This window comes from Ceratotherium simum, chromosome 5, assembly GCF_057802395.1.
Source record: "Ceratotherium simum simum isolate JZ-2026a chromosome 5, ASM5780239v1, whole genome shotgun sequence".
NCBI lineage: Eukaryota > Metazoa > Chordata > Mammalia > Perissodactyla > Rhinocerotidae > Ceratotherium > Ceratotherium simum.
In genome coordinates this window covers 57,887,768-57,905,923 of record NC_141904.1, presented here as the reverse complement: position 1 = coordinate 57,905,923, position 18,156 = coordinate 57,887,768, and the positions used below count along the sequence as shown (strand labels likewise).

The following is an 18,156-nucleotide window of genomic DNA, read 5'->3' as shown; positions in this document are numbered from 1 at the left end:
TACAAACTCCAGGATGCATTTATCCGGGCGGAAGCGTCTTGTCTTGAATCTGATTGGAAGAGACGGAGCGAGGCATCGTGGGACTTTGTCCCTCTCCCAGTACGCAGGTGTTAACCGGCCTCACCCCGCTCCAGAAGCCACGTCCGGGAGGTGGCGGCGGCCAGAGGCGGACGTCAGCGAAGCTGGCCGATCCCTTTCGTGCGCAGGCGCAGTGGTTCGGGCAGCACCGGAAGCGCAGGGGGATGGGGCAACGGTGACGCGATTCTGTCCGCGTTGGAGGGGCCGGGCCGCCGCCAGAGTTGCCGCGGGAGCCGCGTGACGTGGCACAGCCGAAGCCTTAACGCCGGAGCCGGAGCTGCCGCGCCAGTCGTCCAGCAGGTCCTCGACCTGCTAATTCCTGTCCCGGAGCTTCGTCTGACACGCTGGCTAGCGAGCCGTCGGTGCCGCCCTCTCTCTTCCTCAGCTCCTCTTCCCTCTAGCTCAGTTAGCCGGGAGCGTGAAAGGAGGCGGCCCGGGGACGTCCCAAACCCCTTCTGCTCCTGCCCATCGCAAGTGCCACTACCGCCATGGGCCTCACCATCTCCTCCCTCTTCTCCCGCCTCTTCGGCAAGAAGCAGATGCGCATTTTGATGGGTGAGTGAGGGGCGAGAGCCGAGGCCAGGCGCCAGTGGGGATCGGGGAAGGCCGGGTCTCTACGCTTGGGGCGGCCTCGGGGCCTGTTCTCTCCCCCGCCCGCTGTGGTGGGGGAGGGGCGGCGGGCAGGGGGTCGGGAGGAATTTTTAAGGGGGAACAATGGGGCGTAGGGGGGGCGGCCACCCTAGATCTGTCGAAGAGGCCGGGGAAGGATTCCCCCCTCTGAGTTTGGCTTTCTCTCCTTGTCTTATTGATAGCCCGACAAGATTGGGCGGAGATGTGGGGGAAGCGAGCTCCCGGGTCTCGCAGAGCCCGGAAGACACTGGCGAGGCCCGTTCTGAGAGTGCGATCTGGCTCCGCTCGTCCCCGGGTGTGGGCAGCGGTCGGGAGGGAGGAGAGCGACTCCAGCCTTCCTCCTCCCCCTTTCCGTTCCGTGTACACACTGCACGCTCCAGTAGTGTGTGAGCGAGCGGTCACCGCGAGCCGGGAGCTGGGAGCCCGGAGCCGGCTGGGGCAGGAAGTGACCGGGCCCAGTGCGGTGGCAGGGGAGCATGTCAGGTTTCGGAAGAGCCCGGAGTCCTCGGCGCTCGCTTTGCTCAACTTCGCTTCGCGCTGGATTCCGCTTCCTATTTTTTCTTTTCCTTATTAATATCCCTGGAAGTTGAGTTTATCATGAATATGTTTCTTTTGGCCACTCTCAAAAACTGAATATATTTGGTTTACTCTCTCTGATTTTCAAACTAATTTTTATTCAGCTAAGTTTTAATGAAATGAACTTTTAGAAACTAATTTTTTTTAAAAGCCGTTAACAGCTTTTCAGTAATTGAACATCATGACGCTTAATTTTAGGGTTGCTTTGTTGAATAACAATTACCAAGGTGTTTTTTTCAAATTCTTTTGGAAAATAGGCTTTTAAAAAACTGCTTTTCAGGGGTGGTTTTTTGCTCAGCTGAGGAAGAAGGGGCTTGTCACTTGGGTGATATAAGCAACCTCTCCCCATCGTACTGAGTCGTCTCTGCGGCACAGCTAAGCTCCATGGACCTGAATAATGCTAAAAAGAGCCCCTCTAATTTTAAATATTGAAACTTGTTGGTTCATTAGTTTGTTTTCTAGACAGTGGGGAAGGAGGTTTTATTTTCGAGTTCTACTACCATTGAAAGTTTCCCAAAGCAAGGTTCAGTAATATTTGAAGATGTGTAAAGATTAAAGGTATAGGTTCGTTTTTCGCTTACCTGTTATTCCAGCTTCTTCACAATTCCTGAAACAATTGTTAATGATTCATTCACAAGGATAAAATGTATTCTCTTTCAAAGTTTCTCAGATTTCATTTATGAAGAAAGAATTAATTTAGGAGGGCAAGCATATTATTTAAGCTTTAAAAGTGGCTGAAAATTGACAGTTTAAAAAAGAATCTGAAGCCAATGGGAGGACTTTGGACTGTGGTAAATGAATTTCTAGCCTGTTCCTTAAAGAAATTAGCTAGTATGTGGTTGTGTTCCTGGAAATGTAGTATGTTGGCCCTTTTACTGAAGATTTATAGTAAATGAATTGATATTTTTCATTTCCTTAGTCTTTTGTGATGGCTGAAAGTTTGGGAGAGAGCAGAAAGGTAGAATTATGCTATAAGCACTTTCCTATATTTGTTATATTAGGGGAGCACTTCTTTCCCTACCCCCAAGAAATAATGATTGAAAGAAAATGGAAGAGGATGGGCCGGCCCCGTGCCTTGGTGGTGAAGTGCACGCGCTCCGTGGCCCGGGTTTGGATCCCGGGCGCGCACCGAGGCACCACTTCTCCGTACATCCTGAGGCCGAGTCCCACATACAGCAACTAGAAGGATGTGCAGCTATGACATACAACTATCTACTGGGGCTTTGGGGGGAAAAAATAAATAAATAAAATCTTTAAAAAAAAAAAGAAAGAAAATGGAAGAGGAAAAGTATATTTGTGCAGGAGATAGAAATCATGACTTGGAATTATTCATTTTATGTTAAATGTTTTATTACTCAGGTTTGCTGTACTTGTTTTGTACTTTAATTTCGGGATAATCAGGTTTCCTTGATTAAAAACACTTCAGTCACATGGTCAGCTTTTATGGTAACTCATCAAATGAAGTATAACCATATGAAAGTTACATGCATGGGTAGAGAAAGAGGTGATTCGGAAGTTGATAATTCTTAGATTTTTTTGTCTAGCTTTTATGAGTGACCGTGTAAATAATAGATCACTCTAAAGGTGTCTGCCCCCATTCAAGTATTGGAATTACCAGTTAATGATTGTTTTTTCCGTATTAATATCCTCTGGCAGTTATGTGTGCTTCCTTTTCCTTTATAAGGCTTAGATAAAATTAATGCCTTCTTGAGTTAGTGACTTGATTCAGACTTTACATTTTAAAGCATTATTAAAAGATAGCAGTTAGCTAATGAGTCTGGTTTGCGAAATTACTGTGGAAGAGTTTTAAATTTTATTCCTACACCAGCTCTCCCAAAAGTTGAAGTAATTTAAAAAAGTGTTTGAAGTTACAGCTTGTAGTTAACTAATCAAAAAATTAAAAACCAACACAATGTACCAAATTTAATGTCATTTAAACTATAGATTGACAAATTGTGTAGTAGGGTTTTTTTTAGAGAAGAAATCACACATGTCAATGATATTATTGAGCTTAAATTCAAAGACAGTTTCCACCTTAAATTTCTCGTGTAGCCCTGCATTATCCCATTTTAAGTCTGATCTAAATATCTTGATCCATGATAAGATGTAATTTTGGTAAATGCCTCCCCAAATTTTGTTTATATCTGAAATCGCTAATGTATTCTGTAGAGAAATTATTAATTCTACTCTCTTTGAGGGCCGGCCCCATGGCTTAGCGGTTAAGTGCGTGCGCTCCTCTGCTGGCGGCTGGGGTTCGGATCCTGGGCGCGCACCAACCCACCGCTTCTCCCGCCATGCTGAGGCCGCGTCCCACATACAGCAACTAGAAAGATATGCAGCTATGACATACAACTATCTACTGGGGCTTTGGGGGGAAAATAAATAAATAAATAAAATCTTTAAAAAAAAAATTCTACTCTCTTTGAATTTGCAAGTTCTTTCCTGTTGAAAAGCTGAAAAAGTGTTGCCTTCTAACTGATTGCTAATACCAGTTATAATTCTGTGTTACCTTATACGTGACTGGTTTTTGGGGACCACAGAGGTTCAGGAGAAAGGATCCTTTATTTGCCAATTTGAAAAATATTACCGATATTTTAAGTGAGGCTTCATGCTTGAGTCGTGTTTCATACTTTTTCCCTAGCATATTTTAATACATTTATTATGTAATTTTAAATTTTTTGTCCTGATTCTAAAAATAATCTATGTCCTTTTTGTTAAATTTAGAAAACATGAAAAGAATAAAGTGATAGTTACCTGTAATTCCACCATTCCACTATTATTAATATTTGTTATATTTACTCTCAGCCTTTTTAAGAGGTTTTTGTTCCTCCAGAATTTTAGTTGTGATAATATAGTTTTCTTCTCTCTTTTTGACTTAGCTTATTATGAGCATTTTCTGAGGTCACTGGTTGAAAACATAATTGCCAGCCTTTAAGAGAAAAAAAAGCCCTTCTGATTAATTATGTGATATAGGAAAACAATAGAAAAGGCAAAAATCTTTAGTTTTCATGCCACTAGAAGTTGATACAGCCATCCTTAGATGCACCCTCTTGAATTATTACGAAGTATGGCTGTCAGAGACTTTGATAATTTGCTGCTAATTAACACATGGATCAAAGTGAAGATATTCCTGATCTTTTGAGTAGCAGGAAAATCTTACCTCATTATGATTTTTCTGTGTACCTGGTAGCCTCAGTTTCAGTTTTGATAATCAAACCTCTGAGGAATTAGATAAAATATTAAGATACAGTATGTCCACCAGAGAAACCTAAAGGCAGGATGGCAGTATATAAATACTATTAGAGAGCTCTGGCATCAGACCTAGGGTTTTTTTTTTAATTAAAAAAAATTAGATGAAATTCACATAATCCCAATTCACTGGTTTTTAGTATATTCACAGAGTTGTGTAACCATCACCACTGTCTTAATTCTAGAAAATTTCCATCAGCCCATAACAAAACCCCATACCCATTAGCAGTCACTCCCTCTCCCCCCCTCAACATTGCAGCCGCTCATCTACTTTCTGTTTCTATGGATTTGTCTATTCAGGATATTTCATATAATGGAACCATACAATATGTGGCCTTTGGTGTCTAGCTTCTTTCACTTAGCATGTTTTCAGGTTCATCCATATTATAGCATGTATCAGTACTTCATTTTTATGGCCGAATAGTAATCCCATTGTATAGATATATCACATTTAGTTTATCCATTCATCAGTTGTTGGAAATGTGGTTGTTTCTACTTTTGGCTCTTAGGAATAATGCTCCTGTGAATACTCATGAACAAATTCTTGTGTGGGCATATGTTTTTAATTCTCTTGCATAAATAAATACCTAGTAGTGGGATTGTTGGGTCATATGTTAACCATGTTTAATATTGAGGAACTGATAAACTGTGTTCCAAAGCAGCTATAACATTTTACATTGCCACCAACTATGTATGAGGAGTTTAATTTCTCCGCAAGACCTAGGGTTTTGAATACCTGTTCTCCTACTCCTGTGATTCTGGAGACATTTCTGAACCTCAGATGATGTATCTGAAAAATGGAGGGTTATTGTGAAGATTAAATTACAAAAATGTATGGAATCACCTAGTATTGTGCTTGGAACACAGTAAGCACTCAACTTTAAATTATTTTTAGATTATTAAGTTGTATTTCAAGCTTCCTTGTAAAAAATTTGAAAGATAAAGGAAAACATGAGGAAGAAAAATATCCTGTCTAAAGTTTTACCCACTTGAAAAGATACTTTTTCCCCCTAGTCTTTTTCCTTTCTGCATTTGTTTTTTCTCCAAGTTGAAATAATTGGAATCTAGTTGCTTAAACTTAAAATATAAGTATTTCTTGCTGCCATATTTTGGTAGACATACTTTTTAATGTTTGGCAAAGATTTTTGGGATAGTTTTGCTGCTAACACTTTGGTCAAAGTGCAGGTCCGGTTAAGGAGAACAAGTAATTCCAGTACATCTTTCAATACAATGACTTGTTTATGGGAGTGAAAGGGAGGGAGGACATTACTGCACGGTACAGATTAGAGTCTTATCTTGGTTAGTTGAGAATTGGTTATAGTTTCATTTTATGGAGAAATTTCATTGCCAAATATTGCAACACTTAGGAAATACATACTTAAGAAATGATTAAAGTGGCACAAAATTGTTAGACCAATGTGGTTTTAAGTAAAGAACTATATAAAGAGTTTTAAGTAATGGTATACATTATTTTGTGCATCTTAAATCTCATAATTGATATGTACCTGGCAGGGGAGATACTGTGATCACGAAGGTGGTTTTCCCAGGGGGAGGCTTATCCATTGCACTCCAAATGTGCTGACCCCTGCGATTTCCCCAAATGTGGGAAACTCGACTGCATAATTTGTGGTAGTGGGGTGCTGTGTTTGTGCTTTCACCTGAAAAAAAAAAAGTCTCATATAGAAATACCTTTTTTTAAAGAAAACTTCTGGTTTGCATTTATACAGCACTATTTTTTTTTTTTTTCTCCCCCCAAAGCCCCGGTAGATAGTCGTATGTCATAGCTGCACATCCTTCTAGTTGCTGTATGTGGGACTCAGCCTCAGGATGGACGGAGAAGTGGTGCCTCGGTGCGCGCCCGGGATCCGAACCCAGGCCGCCAGCATCGGAGCGCGCGCACTTAACCACCAAGCCACGGGGCCGGCCCTATACAGCACTATTATTTTGGGTGCAACTCAAAAGATACCTTCGTGATTTTTAGAATCTTGTATGTGGCTGTGAGCCAATTAACTGTTGTCTTATAATTTTTATTTTAAAAGTAACTTGTGGATGCTTAAAAAACCTATGGTTGCATTATTTTGTCAATGCTTTCTTCCTTTTTTTTTCCAATAAAAATAAGTATATGAAATATATTCAAGGCTCTTAAGCAGTCATCTTTCTGATAGATAGATTAGGAAATTTAACCAGCCCAACATTTGAGTAAAGGAAATCTACTACTTGGGGAAATTTTTTCTTTTTTAATGAAAGTAACGTGTTTATTGTGTTAAAAAAATTCTAACGAAATAGAAGTAGAAGAACATTAATTATGTGTACAAGCAGGTTTAAAACTTTTTAGTTAAAAGAAAGATTGGATTACCTACATGCTTTTTTATAACTTTCCTTATAGATAGTTACATAATCATAATTTGTCCTTGATTTCTTCCATTCCTTGTCAATATTTTTGGATTTATGTTGTTTTTAAATGGCGGTATGAGGTCCAACTGGACTTCCAGTGAGAACTGGCATGTGCCTTAAAAATTTAGACATTACTTATATTGGAGATGAATATGATAGGGCCATTTTTACAGCGCAAATTAAGCAATCTTTTGTTCTCATTTTTGCACAGTTATATTGGAATGGATATAGGTAAGGGTAAAATTGGCCTCATCTTCCTTTATCATCGTTTAAGGAGACTAGGGCATAGTTATATATATTTTTCCCCCTAGCATCAAGACCTTTTACCCAAAATTTGCTCTTTATGTAAAAGGAAATTGAGGTTATGAATGTTAAAAATAATACTTTATTCACTTGTTCTTATGTGTTCTGTGATTCAACTTCTTTTTTTTTTTTTTTAAAGATTTTATTTATTTATTTTTTCCCCCCAAAGCCCCAGTAGATAGTTGTGTGTCACAGCTGCACATCCTTCTAGTTGCTGTATGTGGGACGCGGCCTCAGCATGGCCGGAGAAGCAGTGCGTCGGTGCGAGCCCGGGATCCGAACCCGGGTCGCCAGCAGTGGAGCGCGCTCACTTAACCACCAAGCCACAGGGCCGGCCCTGTGATTCAACTTCTAATTTGTGTTTTTAAAAATAGTAGTAGTTTGGGCCGGCCCCATGGCTTAGCGGTTAAGGGCTCGTGCTCTGCTGCTGGCAGCCTGGGTTCGGATCCCGGGCGCGCACCGACGCACCGCTTCTCCGGCTATGCTGAGGCCACGTCCCACATACAGCAACTAGAAGGATGTGCAACTATGACGTACAGCTATCTACTGGGGCTTTGGGGGAAAAAAAATAAATAATAAAATAAAATTATAAAAAAAAAATGGTAGTAGTTCATACAATTAATAAGGACTTAGGTTGGAAGAGATCTTAGGTTATCTGATGCAGTCCCCTTATTTTATAGCTAATTTCTCTGGTCTCAGTTTCCTAAAGTAAATTGTTTAAAGGCACTTGGACTAGTTGGTGGCAAAGCAAATCTAGAGATTAGAGCCTGAGTCAGCAAGATACTCTCTTCTTTTCACTATACATGCTATCTCTCTAGGTCTGGAAAGAAAAATGGAAAGGTTTTCTGTAGGAAATGTTGACTTTAGGAATCAGAAATGAGGTAATTTCATTTCTAACTCATTTGTGCCTCGACCAGTTAACTTTCGCTTTCAAACTATAAATTTGTTGTAAAATTATTTCTTAGTGTCTGCTTTGGGTCTAGGTTTAAAATCTATCATGTCTCTTTCTAGTTGGATTGGATGCTGCTGGCAAGACGACCATTCTGTATAAACTGAAGTTAGGGGAGATAGTCACCACCATTCCTACCATTGGTAAGAAAGTTTACAGATGACTTTAATTTTTATCATAATATATGGTAAACTGAAATAGAATGCAGTTTAATTTTGAAACTGTCTTTTTTTTTTTTGTGAGGAAGGTCAGCCCTGAGCTAACATCCGATGCCGATCCTCCTCTTTTTTGCCGAGGAAGATTGGCCCTGAGCTAACATCTGTGCCCATCTTTCTCTACTTTATATGGGACACCGCCACAGCATGGCGTGACAGGCAGTGCGTCAGTGCGCGCCCAGGATCCGAACCCGTGAACTCCGGGCTGCTGAAGCAGAGCGTGCACACTTAACTGCTTGCGCCACCAGGCCGGCCCCAAAACTGTCTTTTTTTTAAGACTTTATTTTTTTAGGGCAGTTTTAGGTTCAGAGAAAAATTGAGAGGAAGGTACAGAGATTTCCCATAAACCCTCAGCCCCCACACTTGCATAACTTCCCCCATCATCAACGTCACTTACTAGAGTGGTACATTTGTTACGATTGATGAACCTACGTTGACACATCATAATCACCCAAAGTCCGTAGTTTACCTTAGGGTTCACTGTTGGTGTTGTACATTCTGTGGGTTTGGAGAAATGCGCAATGACATGGATCCATCATTATAACTATCTTAAGTTTTTAAGTTTGTTGATTATCTAGTAAGACTTCAAAAAGAAATTGAGAGAATTCTATAAGAAATGGGTTTATTTTCTTAGTAACATGATGCACAACTGTCTTTTTTTTTTTTCTTTGTAGGTTTTAATGTGGAAACAGTAGAATATAAGAACATTTGTTTCACGGTATGGGATGTTGGTGGTCAAGATAAAATCAGGCCTCTCTGGAGGCATTACTTCCAAAATACCCAGGTAAGGAATGGTATACATTTTTATAACTTCTCTTTATATGTTTCATGCTCTAAAGTTTTTTATTATCTACTGTTTAACTGGGTGTTGGTGTTTACTATATGAGTTGGCATTCTTATCACTACTTCCATATTCTTCAGTGGACTCTCTCACTCATGCCTTTGAAGGCTAAATTACCTAGGGTGGAAGAGTTACATAGCCATCATAGTAATATTTTGGAAGATTTAGATGGGGGTGAAGGTGATTCTCAAGATTGAGTTAGGTGTCTCATCAGTAGTTCTATTGGTTTTGTTCTTAGTTTAGAAAATAAGGTCTGTATAACTTGCTGTCATTGTAGTTTTTAATGAATATAAGCAATTAATAGTCATTTATTTAGCCCTGTTAAGTGTTTACGTTATTAAAATACGTTAAGAAAAAGATATTAAGGTAGATCTGCTTTGTTGATTTGAAAATTTTTTAATATTATCATGTAGTATATATAATACTGGCATGGAAGAGACCTTAGTGATCTTGTAGAGCAGGAGTTCTCAAATTTGGCTGCATATTAGAATTAGTTGGGGGGCCAGCCAGGTGGCATAGTGGTTAAGTTCACGTGCTCCGCTTCTGGCGGCCTGGGGTTCTTCACAGGTTCAGATCCCGATCACGGACTGATGCATCGCCATCAAGCCATGCTGTGGCAGTGTCCCACGTATAAAGTAGAGGAAGATGGGCATGGATGTTAGCCCAGGGCCAGTCTTCCTCAGCAAAAAAGAGGAGGATTGGCAGCAGATGTTAGCTCAGGGCTGATCTCCCTCACACACACAAAAAAAGAATCAGTTGGGGAGCTTTAAAAATCCCAAAGTCCTGATCATAACCCTAGACCCCTTGAATCAGAATCTCTGGGGATATAAACTTGGCATCAGTAGTGCTTCTCAAATTTTAATGTGCATATGAATCACCTGGGTATTTGTTAAAATACAGATCAATTCAATAGGGCGTGGCTGAGTAAGGCCTGAGATTCTGCGTGTCTCACAAGGTCTCAGGTTGGTGGTGCTGAGGCTGCTGGTTTGGGAGCTTACTTTGAGAAGCAAGTTTGTAGTACAAGGTTTTTCAACAGCGGCATTGTTGACATTCTGGGCTGAATATTTCTTTGTTCTTGCGTGAGAGGCGGGCTCTCCTTTGCCTTGTAGGATGTTTAGCAGCATCCTTGACCTCTACCCACTAGATGCCGGTAGCAAGCTATCCCACCCAACCCAGTTGCAACAACCAAAATGTCTCCACATATTGCAGAATGTCCCCTGGGAACGAAATTGCTCCCTCTTGAGAAGCATGCTCTAGTTTAATTCTTACATATGAAGAAACTGAAGCTTGGAATGACTAGGAGAGCTGGTTCTTGTTCTACATTTCTGCTTAACCTTGTTCCAACTTTGTTGTTTTCTACCACATGAGAGGTTTCCAGTCAGTTTTTGTTTACTACTGGAGTTGATAAATATATATATTTTTAAGTCATGTGTGATATTACAAGCATTTCATATGTTTAAGATTTGCAGATGTCGTTCTTGGTCTCTTCTTATAACGTTGTATACAAGTGAGGTATATTGCCACCAGGTGGCAATGAATATCCTAGGTGAGTGGCTGGAACAACCAGATTTAAGTAGTATGTCATGTTAAGTGGCTTGCTGTTTTATTTAAAAATTAGAATATTTCTGTTCATTAACATAGCTCTGGTTAGAAAAGATATTTTAATATGAGTCATGCTTTTTTAAAAAAATTTGATTATGGAAATTTTTCAAATATTCACAAAAGTAGAATAGCATAATAAACTCCTACTTATCTGTTACCCAACTTCAATTATTAGGATATGGCTAGTATTGTTTAGTCAATACTCCTCTCTCATGTACTTCACCTTTTTGGTTATTTTAAAGTGAGTTATAGGCATTTCATTTAGAAAATATCCTTTTGAAGTAAAACTGGTACTAAGTCAAAGTTTGTTAAACTAAGCTTATAATTTTTGACTAAGAGTAACCCTGGTCTTATCCTTAGATTTGTTTAGAATGTTTGTAATTTACTTTGAGTTCTTGTAATTTACATTCCTGGCCTCTTTGGATCACCTTAGAGTCAAAATTCCAAGTACTAGAGAGCTTCTTCCTAGAGAGCTCATGCCTGCTGGCGAAAGCTTCATGTTACCTGATTGTAATCACAGCCAAGCTCTTACAGCTAGCCAGTCAGTTCTTTTAGCTATAAAATTTAAAAGAAACTAAGTATGCCATTTAACCATGCTTCTAACTTATATTAACAATCCAGGACACAGTGTTTATTGGAGTAAATTCCTCTTCCCTCATTAGAGAATTCCAGTTATTTTGCTGTTCTCAATAATTAAGTAAATATTTGGCCCTTTACTCTTTTCTTGTAGTAGCCAGGCTTATCTTTGGAATCCTAGTTTTTCTGCACTCTTGGTTCCAGGCTGTCCCAGGAAGTGAATAACAGAATTTATTCCCAAAATAATTCTTCCACTCAATAACATTACTTTGGGACTGATAGCATTATTTATATTTTAAAACAATGAAAATGAATTGTTAGTAGTCCAGATAAAATTAGATTCCTTTTAGAGGCATTATCTCTTCTAGAGGGGTAAGTTCTAAAAAGGAATAGCTTTTGAAATAGGAGGGAAAGGAGGAGACATTGACTAACTGCCTGTGATAAGCCAAGCACGATGCTAGATTCTTTTATACCTCTGTGATTACATTTAATCTTTAATAAGCTCATAAAAGGTTGATGGTATTGTTTTATTTTATAGAAGAGGAGGCATGTTCAAGGATTAAGTAATTTATATAACTAATAAGTAGTGCTGAGATGTGAATTTGGTTATCTTTCCACTATGCCATACTGGCTATCATAGCACCAAAAGTTTTTTTCAAAGGTTAGGATGTTTAAAATGATGATTTCCAACAGAGATAAAGGAAATGGGTTTGAAATTTGCTAAACCGAAGGAAATTATGTCATTTAATGACTATAACCTAAAACAAGTGTTAGGTACCCTGGCAAGCTTAGTACTGTGGTAATACTAAGGGGTAAATACAAAATGATGTAGCTCTTTGCCCTCAATGGTTTTAATATAGTTACATAAAAAAGTAATAGCGTAAGAGTTTGTGATAAAGTGACAAATGACCAAAAATACTTCAGTGGTCAGGGTTGTGAGGAGAAGAATATTTAGTCACTTTAACATTAATAGGAATAGATTTTAATACAGCTTATAAAGCTAATCTGTCTTTTGCCAAGTGAAAAGTTTATACTTTCCCATTTGAAAGTTTTTAGAAAAGTCTTAATTCAACTAATTGCTTCCCAATTCCATTTCTTTTGTAGAATAGAATTGTAATATTTGTGAATATCTTTAAGAATGGTTACTACCTTCCTTTTTGTTAAGAATTTCTTATGTGATCAAGCCAACCTTGATTTATTCTTGATATATTTTGCTTAAGACTTCCTTCCCCTGATTTTAGAGTTGGCAGGCAACATTCTGGAGCAAGGCTGTTTTTTCCAGATGAAGCATATAAAAACTACTGTAGTATGGCCCTTCCCTCTTTTTATTTTTTTACACTTTGTGCGTGTCTTTGACTGAATAGCTAATTCATTTAGTAAATTCATGGAATCTTGAGGATCTTTGATTTATTCTTTTTCCTTCTGTCCCCACTTTGTGGCTATTTTGTTACTTATACTTACCTGCACTTTAACATGCTAGGGCAGAGGGAAGGGGAAACGGATAAAATTTATTCTTTTTAGCATAGTTGAGAAAAGTGATCAGTTGTTTAAGAGTAAGATTTTTTTCTTTTTGATTTGAAATAACATTGATAAATTAAAATCACAAATAGTGCTCAAACCTCGTTTTGGTACTTAGAGCCCTGTTGTTTTTTTTTTAATGAGCAGACATTTTCTTCCTAACATTTAACTCTTGATATGGTTTTGCTGCCTGTACTTATGTTTCATATTTAGTGTGTCCTTTAAATTTAACTGTTATAATTTATTTAAATGATTTTTCCCCAGGGTCTTATTTTTGTGGTAGATAGCAATGATCGTGAAAGAATTCAAGAAGGAGCAGAAGAGCTGCAGAAAATGGTAAGAATATTTTTAAAATTTATTCTTTTCAAGATGTGTTTTTCTGGGTGACAGTGGTAGCGTTAGTGGCTGGTATGTTTTAACTGTGATTAGATTATACAAACGTATTTTTTAGAGTTAGAAAGAACCGTGAGGAACTATCATCACAGGTTCTTTAAGAATGCACATAAAAGTCTCCTATAATGCTTTTTAAAAAACACACAGAAGAGTAGCTACTTTGGTAAGTTGGGAGGAAGTGCCAGCTTGATTTTAGAATGCTCTCTGAGTGATTTTGATGCATATCTCTGGTTGAGGATGTCTACATTAGTACAGTCTTTTATTTTATAGATATAAAATCTGTAGTTTTGAAACTTTTGTGACCTAGGAATCCTGGGTCAAATCTCTTGTTTCCAAGGTTATCAGGTTCTGTTTTCTCTATGCTGTGCCTATAATGTATACTTTGAAATGTTTTGTAATAGCAACAATGGTAAAGAATTCCATCTGAAGGTAGTAGCATTTGGGTGAACAGTGGCGTTTTGGCCTTCCCATATATTGGATTAATGTTTTCATATGTTAATACTGTTAAAAATACCAAGGAGGAAAAATTGTTGAGGAACCTTGCTAGAGGAACCTTGCCATGGTTTCAAATTTTTAGCCATAAAATATTTACTGAAATGAGATCTTAATTCTCATTCATTGCCCCTAGGACTGGAGTGCAGTTTGTAAAACCATTGTGCCAGTGTATGTGTCACTAAGTCACTGGAGGTTTTTTGTCTAATGAGTTAAATATCATCTTTTCTACTCCTTTTATAAGTAGCTTTATTGAGATATAATTTACATACTGTAGATTTCACTCATTTAAAATGTAAAAGTTGATGGTTTTTAGTATACAAAATTGTACAGCCATTACCACAGTCTGATTTTAGAACATTTCCATCACCCCAAAAAGAAATCGTAGAATTGTTAGTATTCATTCCCTATTCCTTCCCCAACTCCATCCCACACCCTCACAGCCCTGACAACCATTTAATCTACTTTCTGTCTCTATACATATGCCTATTCTGGACATTCATATAAATAGATTCATGCAGTATGTGGTCTTTTGTTACTTTTTTCACTTTCTGTTACTTTTCACTTAGCATAAGTTTTCAAGGTTCATCCATGTTGTATCATGTATCAGTACTTCATTCCTACCAGCTTCTACTCTTGGTATTATTCTTGTATTTTTCGTGATATTGCTAATGCCCTAATCATTTTATTGTTGTCTCACTGTAGTCTGGTCCAGATGGTTAGAAAGGGTAAAAGTCCAAAAAGAATCATCATCTAAATACTTTTAGTACTAAGTACCATAGATCCTGCCATAAATATTTATTCCCATGTGTGTTTCTTGTCCTTGCCAATCCTACCCCTCAATGGATGATTATGCAGGCTGAATGAATGATTTACCTTAATGAAGTATAGGATGATTGGCTTGAAAAACAGTTTTAGTTTACTTGAAGGCATATGATTATTTGCTTGGGATTTAAAAACTGAAGGATCTGAGATTTAAGTTGTAAGAGTACCTGAACTTTATATAGAGAAATTGGGTTGATGTTTAATAATGTACTTAATGTTGAATAAATAATATATATAGGAAGACAGTGTTTTACGTAGTTTGTTACAATAATTGGATTCCAGTTTGGTAGTTGTTAATATCTTAGCTTTTATTTCCAGCTTCAGGAAGATGAGTTGAGAGATGCAGTGTTGCTGCTTTTTGCAAACAAACAGGATTTGCCAAATGCTATGGCCATCAGTGAAATGACAGATAAATTAGGTCTTCAGTCTCTTCGTAACAGAACAGTAAGTATTTAGAGGTTCAGATAAACCTCATAACTCTTAGAATTATTAGGATAATTGTTTAAGCTAGTATTCAGTTTAAATATTTATTAACCACTTGTCCCCTTTGAACAGATAATGAACATATCATTTAAAAAATACAGTAGTATATTCTTGCTTATACAAACATAAGAGCTTTCAGGCTTTATTTCACGCCTTTATAATTGTGTTCAATTTTACTTCGAAGTACATTGATATATTCTCTATTTTATAACTTTTAGTATATGTCCTTTAGGGAGCCAAAGGTTTAAATATCAATTTCATTTGATTTTTGTTAACTTTGTCCTCAAAATGTTCAGTATTGATAAAGATGTGGAAAAGTATACTGTTTGAGAATTGTAATATCTAAAGATCATTGATATTTTTAATTTTAAATCTTTTAGCTAGCTCTGCAGCAAATATTTTGTAATTTGGTTTTCTTACTAAAATGCCAGTATTTAGCTGCTGTATTTTAGATAGTACTGTTTTATACTGTTTGTTTACGTGTTAACACCAAAAGTTTGTGGAGGGACCTATAACTATGATATTAAACAAATTTTGAATTTAAAATTATAAGAAATATACTTGCTCCCTAGTAGCTTATCATTTTAGATCAATGATTTAAATATTGGCAAAACACAATATACTGTTTTATATATAAAGATGGTATTACAAACTATTAATATGGCTTGCGTTTTACAATAGTTTTTCATTAACTTGTCAACAAGGCAAATACTGCACTGTGGCATTAACTGTATAGACTGTTTGAGATGTCCCAGGACAATTTAAATACGGTAAACTGTAAATGATACCAGTTTTCCATGCTGTGAATATATGAATTCATGCCTTTTCGCAGCCTTCTAGGTTGCAGTGGCCTTGCAACATTAAAGCAAGGTCTTAATTCTAAGGCAAAGTAAACTAGTCAATAAAGAAAACTATTAAGAATAAACTCTCTCTCTTAAAGGTAATTAAATTGCTTTCTAGGTCTTTTTCTTGGTACTCGGAACTTTTCATGGCATTTCATACAGTTGCTGAAGATAAGAATCATTACCATTTTAAAAAGTGAAACTTTTTGGAATGCATGAGACTAAAGATAGTGAAATTATCTGAAAAGCTTGCCTCTAAAATAATCAGCAGTGTCTACCCTTTGCCTCTTCTACTCTGAACTTATAATTTTTATGGGAACCAAGAGGGTTATTAGGACCAATGGGTAGTGTATTAGTTACTAATGTTCCCGTGAATGTTCTTTTCAGATTAACTAGCAGATAGTTGATTAAATCTAATGAATGAGTAGGAGTAGCCTTAAATACGAGAGGAGTTTTGTGAGAAGCAAGACGGATGAAAACACTCCTAAGCTGTATGGTTACAGAGATCATTAAATATGAAATTAATCATTTGTGAGATATACTACTTTAACACATTTACTCATTTATTCCTAAGGTTTTATATATCAATTTTTTGTTTTTTCCTATACGTTTATGGTAACTGTTGACTAAATAATACCCCTGGGCGTTTGGGGGAAATAATTTAGTTTACTGATTAAGAAATTTTAAACATTGTGGTTATACATAGTCTTATGTTAATCAAGTGATTTTTTGTTGTCCTTTTTTTACAGTGGTATGTTCAAGCCACTTGTGCTACACAAGGAACTGGTCTGTATGAGGGACTTGACTGGCTGTCAAATGAACTTTCAAAACGTTAAATGAAACTGGATTATCTAACCAAGGACATGTTTGATAGAATTGGTCTAGGCTTGTTACAACGAAATTAGTTTGCATCTTGGTTATTAAACAGTATCTGGGACTGGTTTGGGCAGAACATTATTGCGTTTAAACTTACTTTGTTGCCAATTCTTGTTTACCAAGTATAATGTTGCTGTTTAGCAATATGCTTGGTTTTCAAGAAATTCTCCATAACTTGGGAAAAAAGTGTCCTCTTTTAATTTTACTTCCCTTAAGCCTAAATGCCTGGACATAGCTATTGTGACACCTTTAAATAAATCCGTTTTGAATGTTTTTTGAGCCCACAACAAATAATGTTTTAAAGTTATCCCCTTGCTACTTTACTGATACCTTTATCATTCCTGGGACAGTCTGCTGATTTAAAAAATGTAGCATTCCATTTGTATTTATTTTTCTCCCTTGCCAAAAAGATTTTCTAATACTGCTTGTACCAGCCAGGGAAATGCTCCAAAACACTATTCAGATCTCTTGCACTGAGGAACATTTTTTTCCCCATTATTGACTCTGGCTTCCATCAGCCAAGCTTACCTTGGTGTGGTTTGGATTTGATAGCTAATAAGTTCTGTGCTGGTTGTGAAGAGTTCATACTGAGATGATTTTTAATATTCAGCAGATTGTCTTCCTTTATATTATATCTTTTTTATGTTGCATGTTGCTTTTGGTATCAGCCTGACTCTTTGCCCAGTATATGATAGTTCTGCTGACGTTTTATTGTTTATTGGTGAACATATCTTCATTAAGAGTTTTTGGAAAACTCATCAAACTCAGTAAGTTTTCTTCATAATCCATTTGGAATTATTCCTAATAAAATGATAAAATATGTAATTATGTGTGATCTTTTTGAGTCTTGAAGATATTTGAAATGGGTTTTCTTATTTAGCAAAGTTGACTTGCATATTTTACATACTGTGGACAATAATACAGATCTCAGTAAGTTTACTAATTGTTTAAATTGGAAATAAAATATGGGTTGCTATTATGTGTATAACAGTGAGGAGCAACTTCAAAAATTGTTTTCTTTGATAAAATACCATTTTGACACTGTCCATTTCTAAAGTCAGATCAAGAGTAAAAAGCTGTAATAAAATAAACTGCCCAAAAAGCATGTATGCATGTGTTTGTTTCACAGCAAACGTTAGTTAAAAAAAAAATTCAAGTGCTGTTTGCATAGCAGAATACATAGACTGATGCTGCTCTCCTACACAGAATAACGAAGTTCAAAAGCACTTTTCTTTTTAGTTTCACAAATTTCAGAACTTCTGCAGAAAGCTCCACGTGACCAATTCTTTGTCAGTAAGGTAATAAAGGTATATA

The 18,156-nt window shown here is 37.2% G+C and overlaps 1 protein-coding gene and 1 non-coding gene across 2 annotated transcripts; both read left to right on the top strand.

Annotated features, from left to right (window-relative positions):
- Nucleotides 1–232: 232 nt before the first annotated feature.
- ARF4 (ARF GTPase 4) lies at nucleotides 233–17,947 on the top strand. The gene is made up of 6 exons (XM_004419849.3): nucleotides 233–633; nucleotides 8,242–8,322; nucleotides 9,069–9,178; nucleotides 13,196–13,267; nucleotides 14,960–15,085; nucleotides 16,716–17,947. The coding sequence occupies exons 1-6, from the start codon at nucleotides 567–569 to the stop codon at nucleotides 16,800–16,802; spliced, it is 543 nt and encodes a 180-aa protein (XP_004419906.1). The 5' UTR covers nucleotides 233–566; the 3' UTR covers nucleotides 16,803–17,947.
- Nucleotides 6,031–6,194, top strand: LOC147917056 (U1 spliceosomal RNA). The gene has a single exon (XR_015552406.1). It is a non-coding gene; the product is annotated as a U1 spliceosomal RNA (small nuclear RNA).
- Nucleotides 17,948–18,156: the final 209 nt, after the last annotated feature.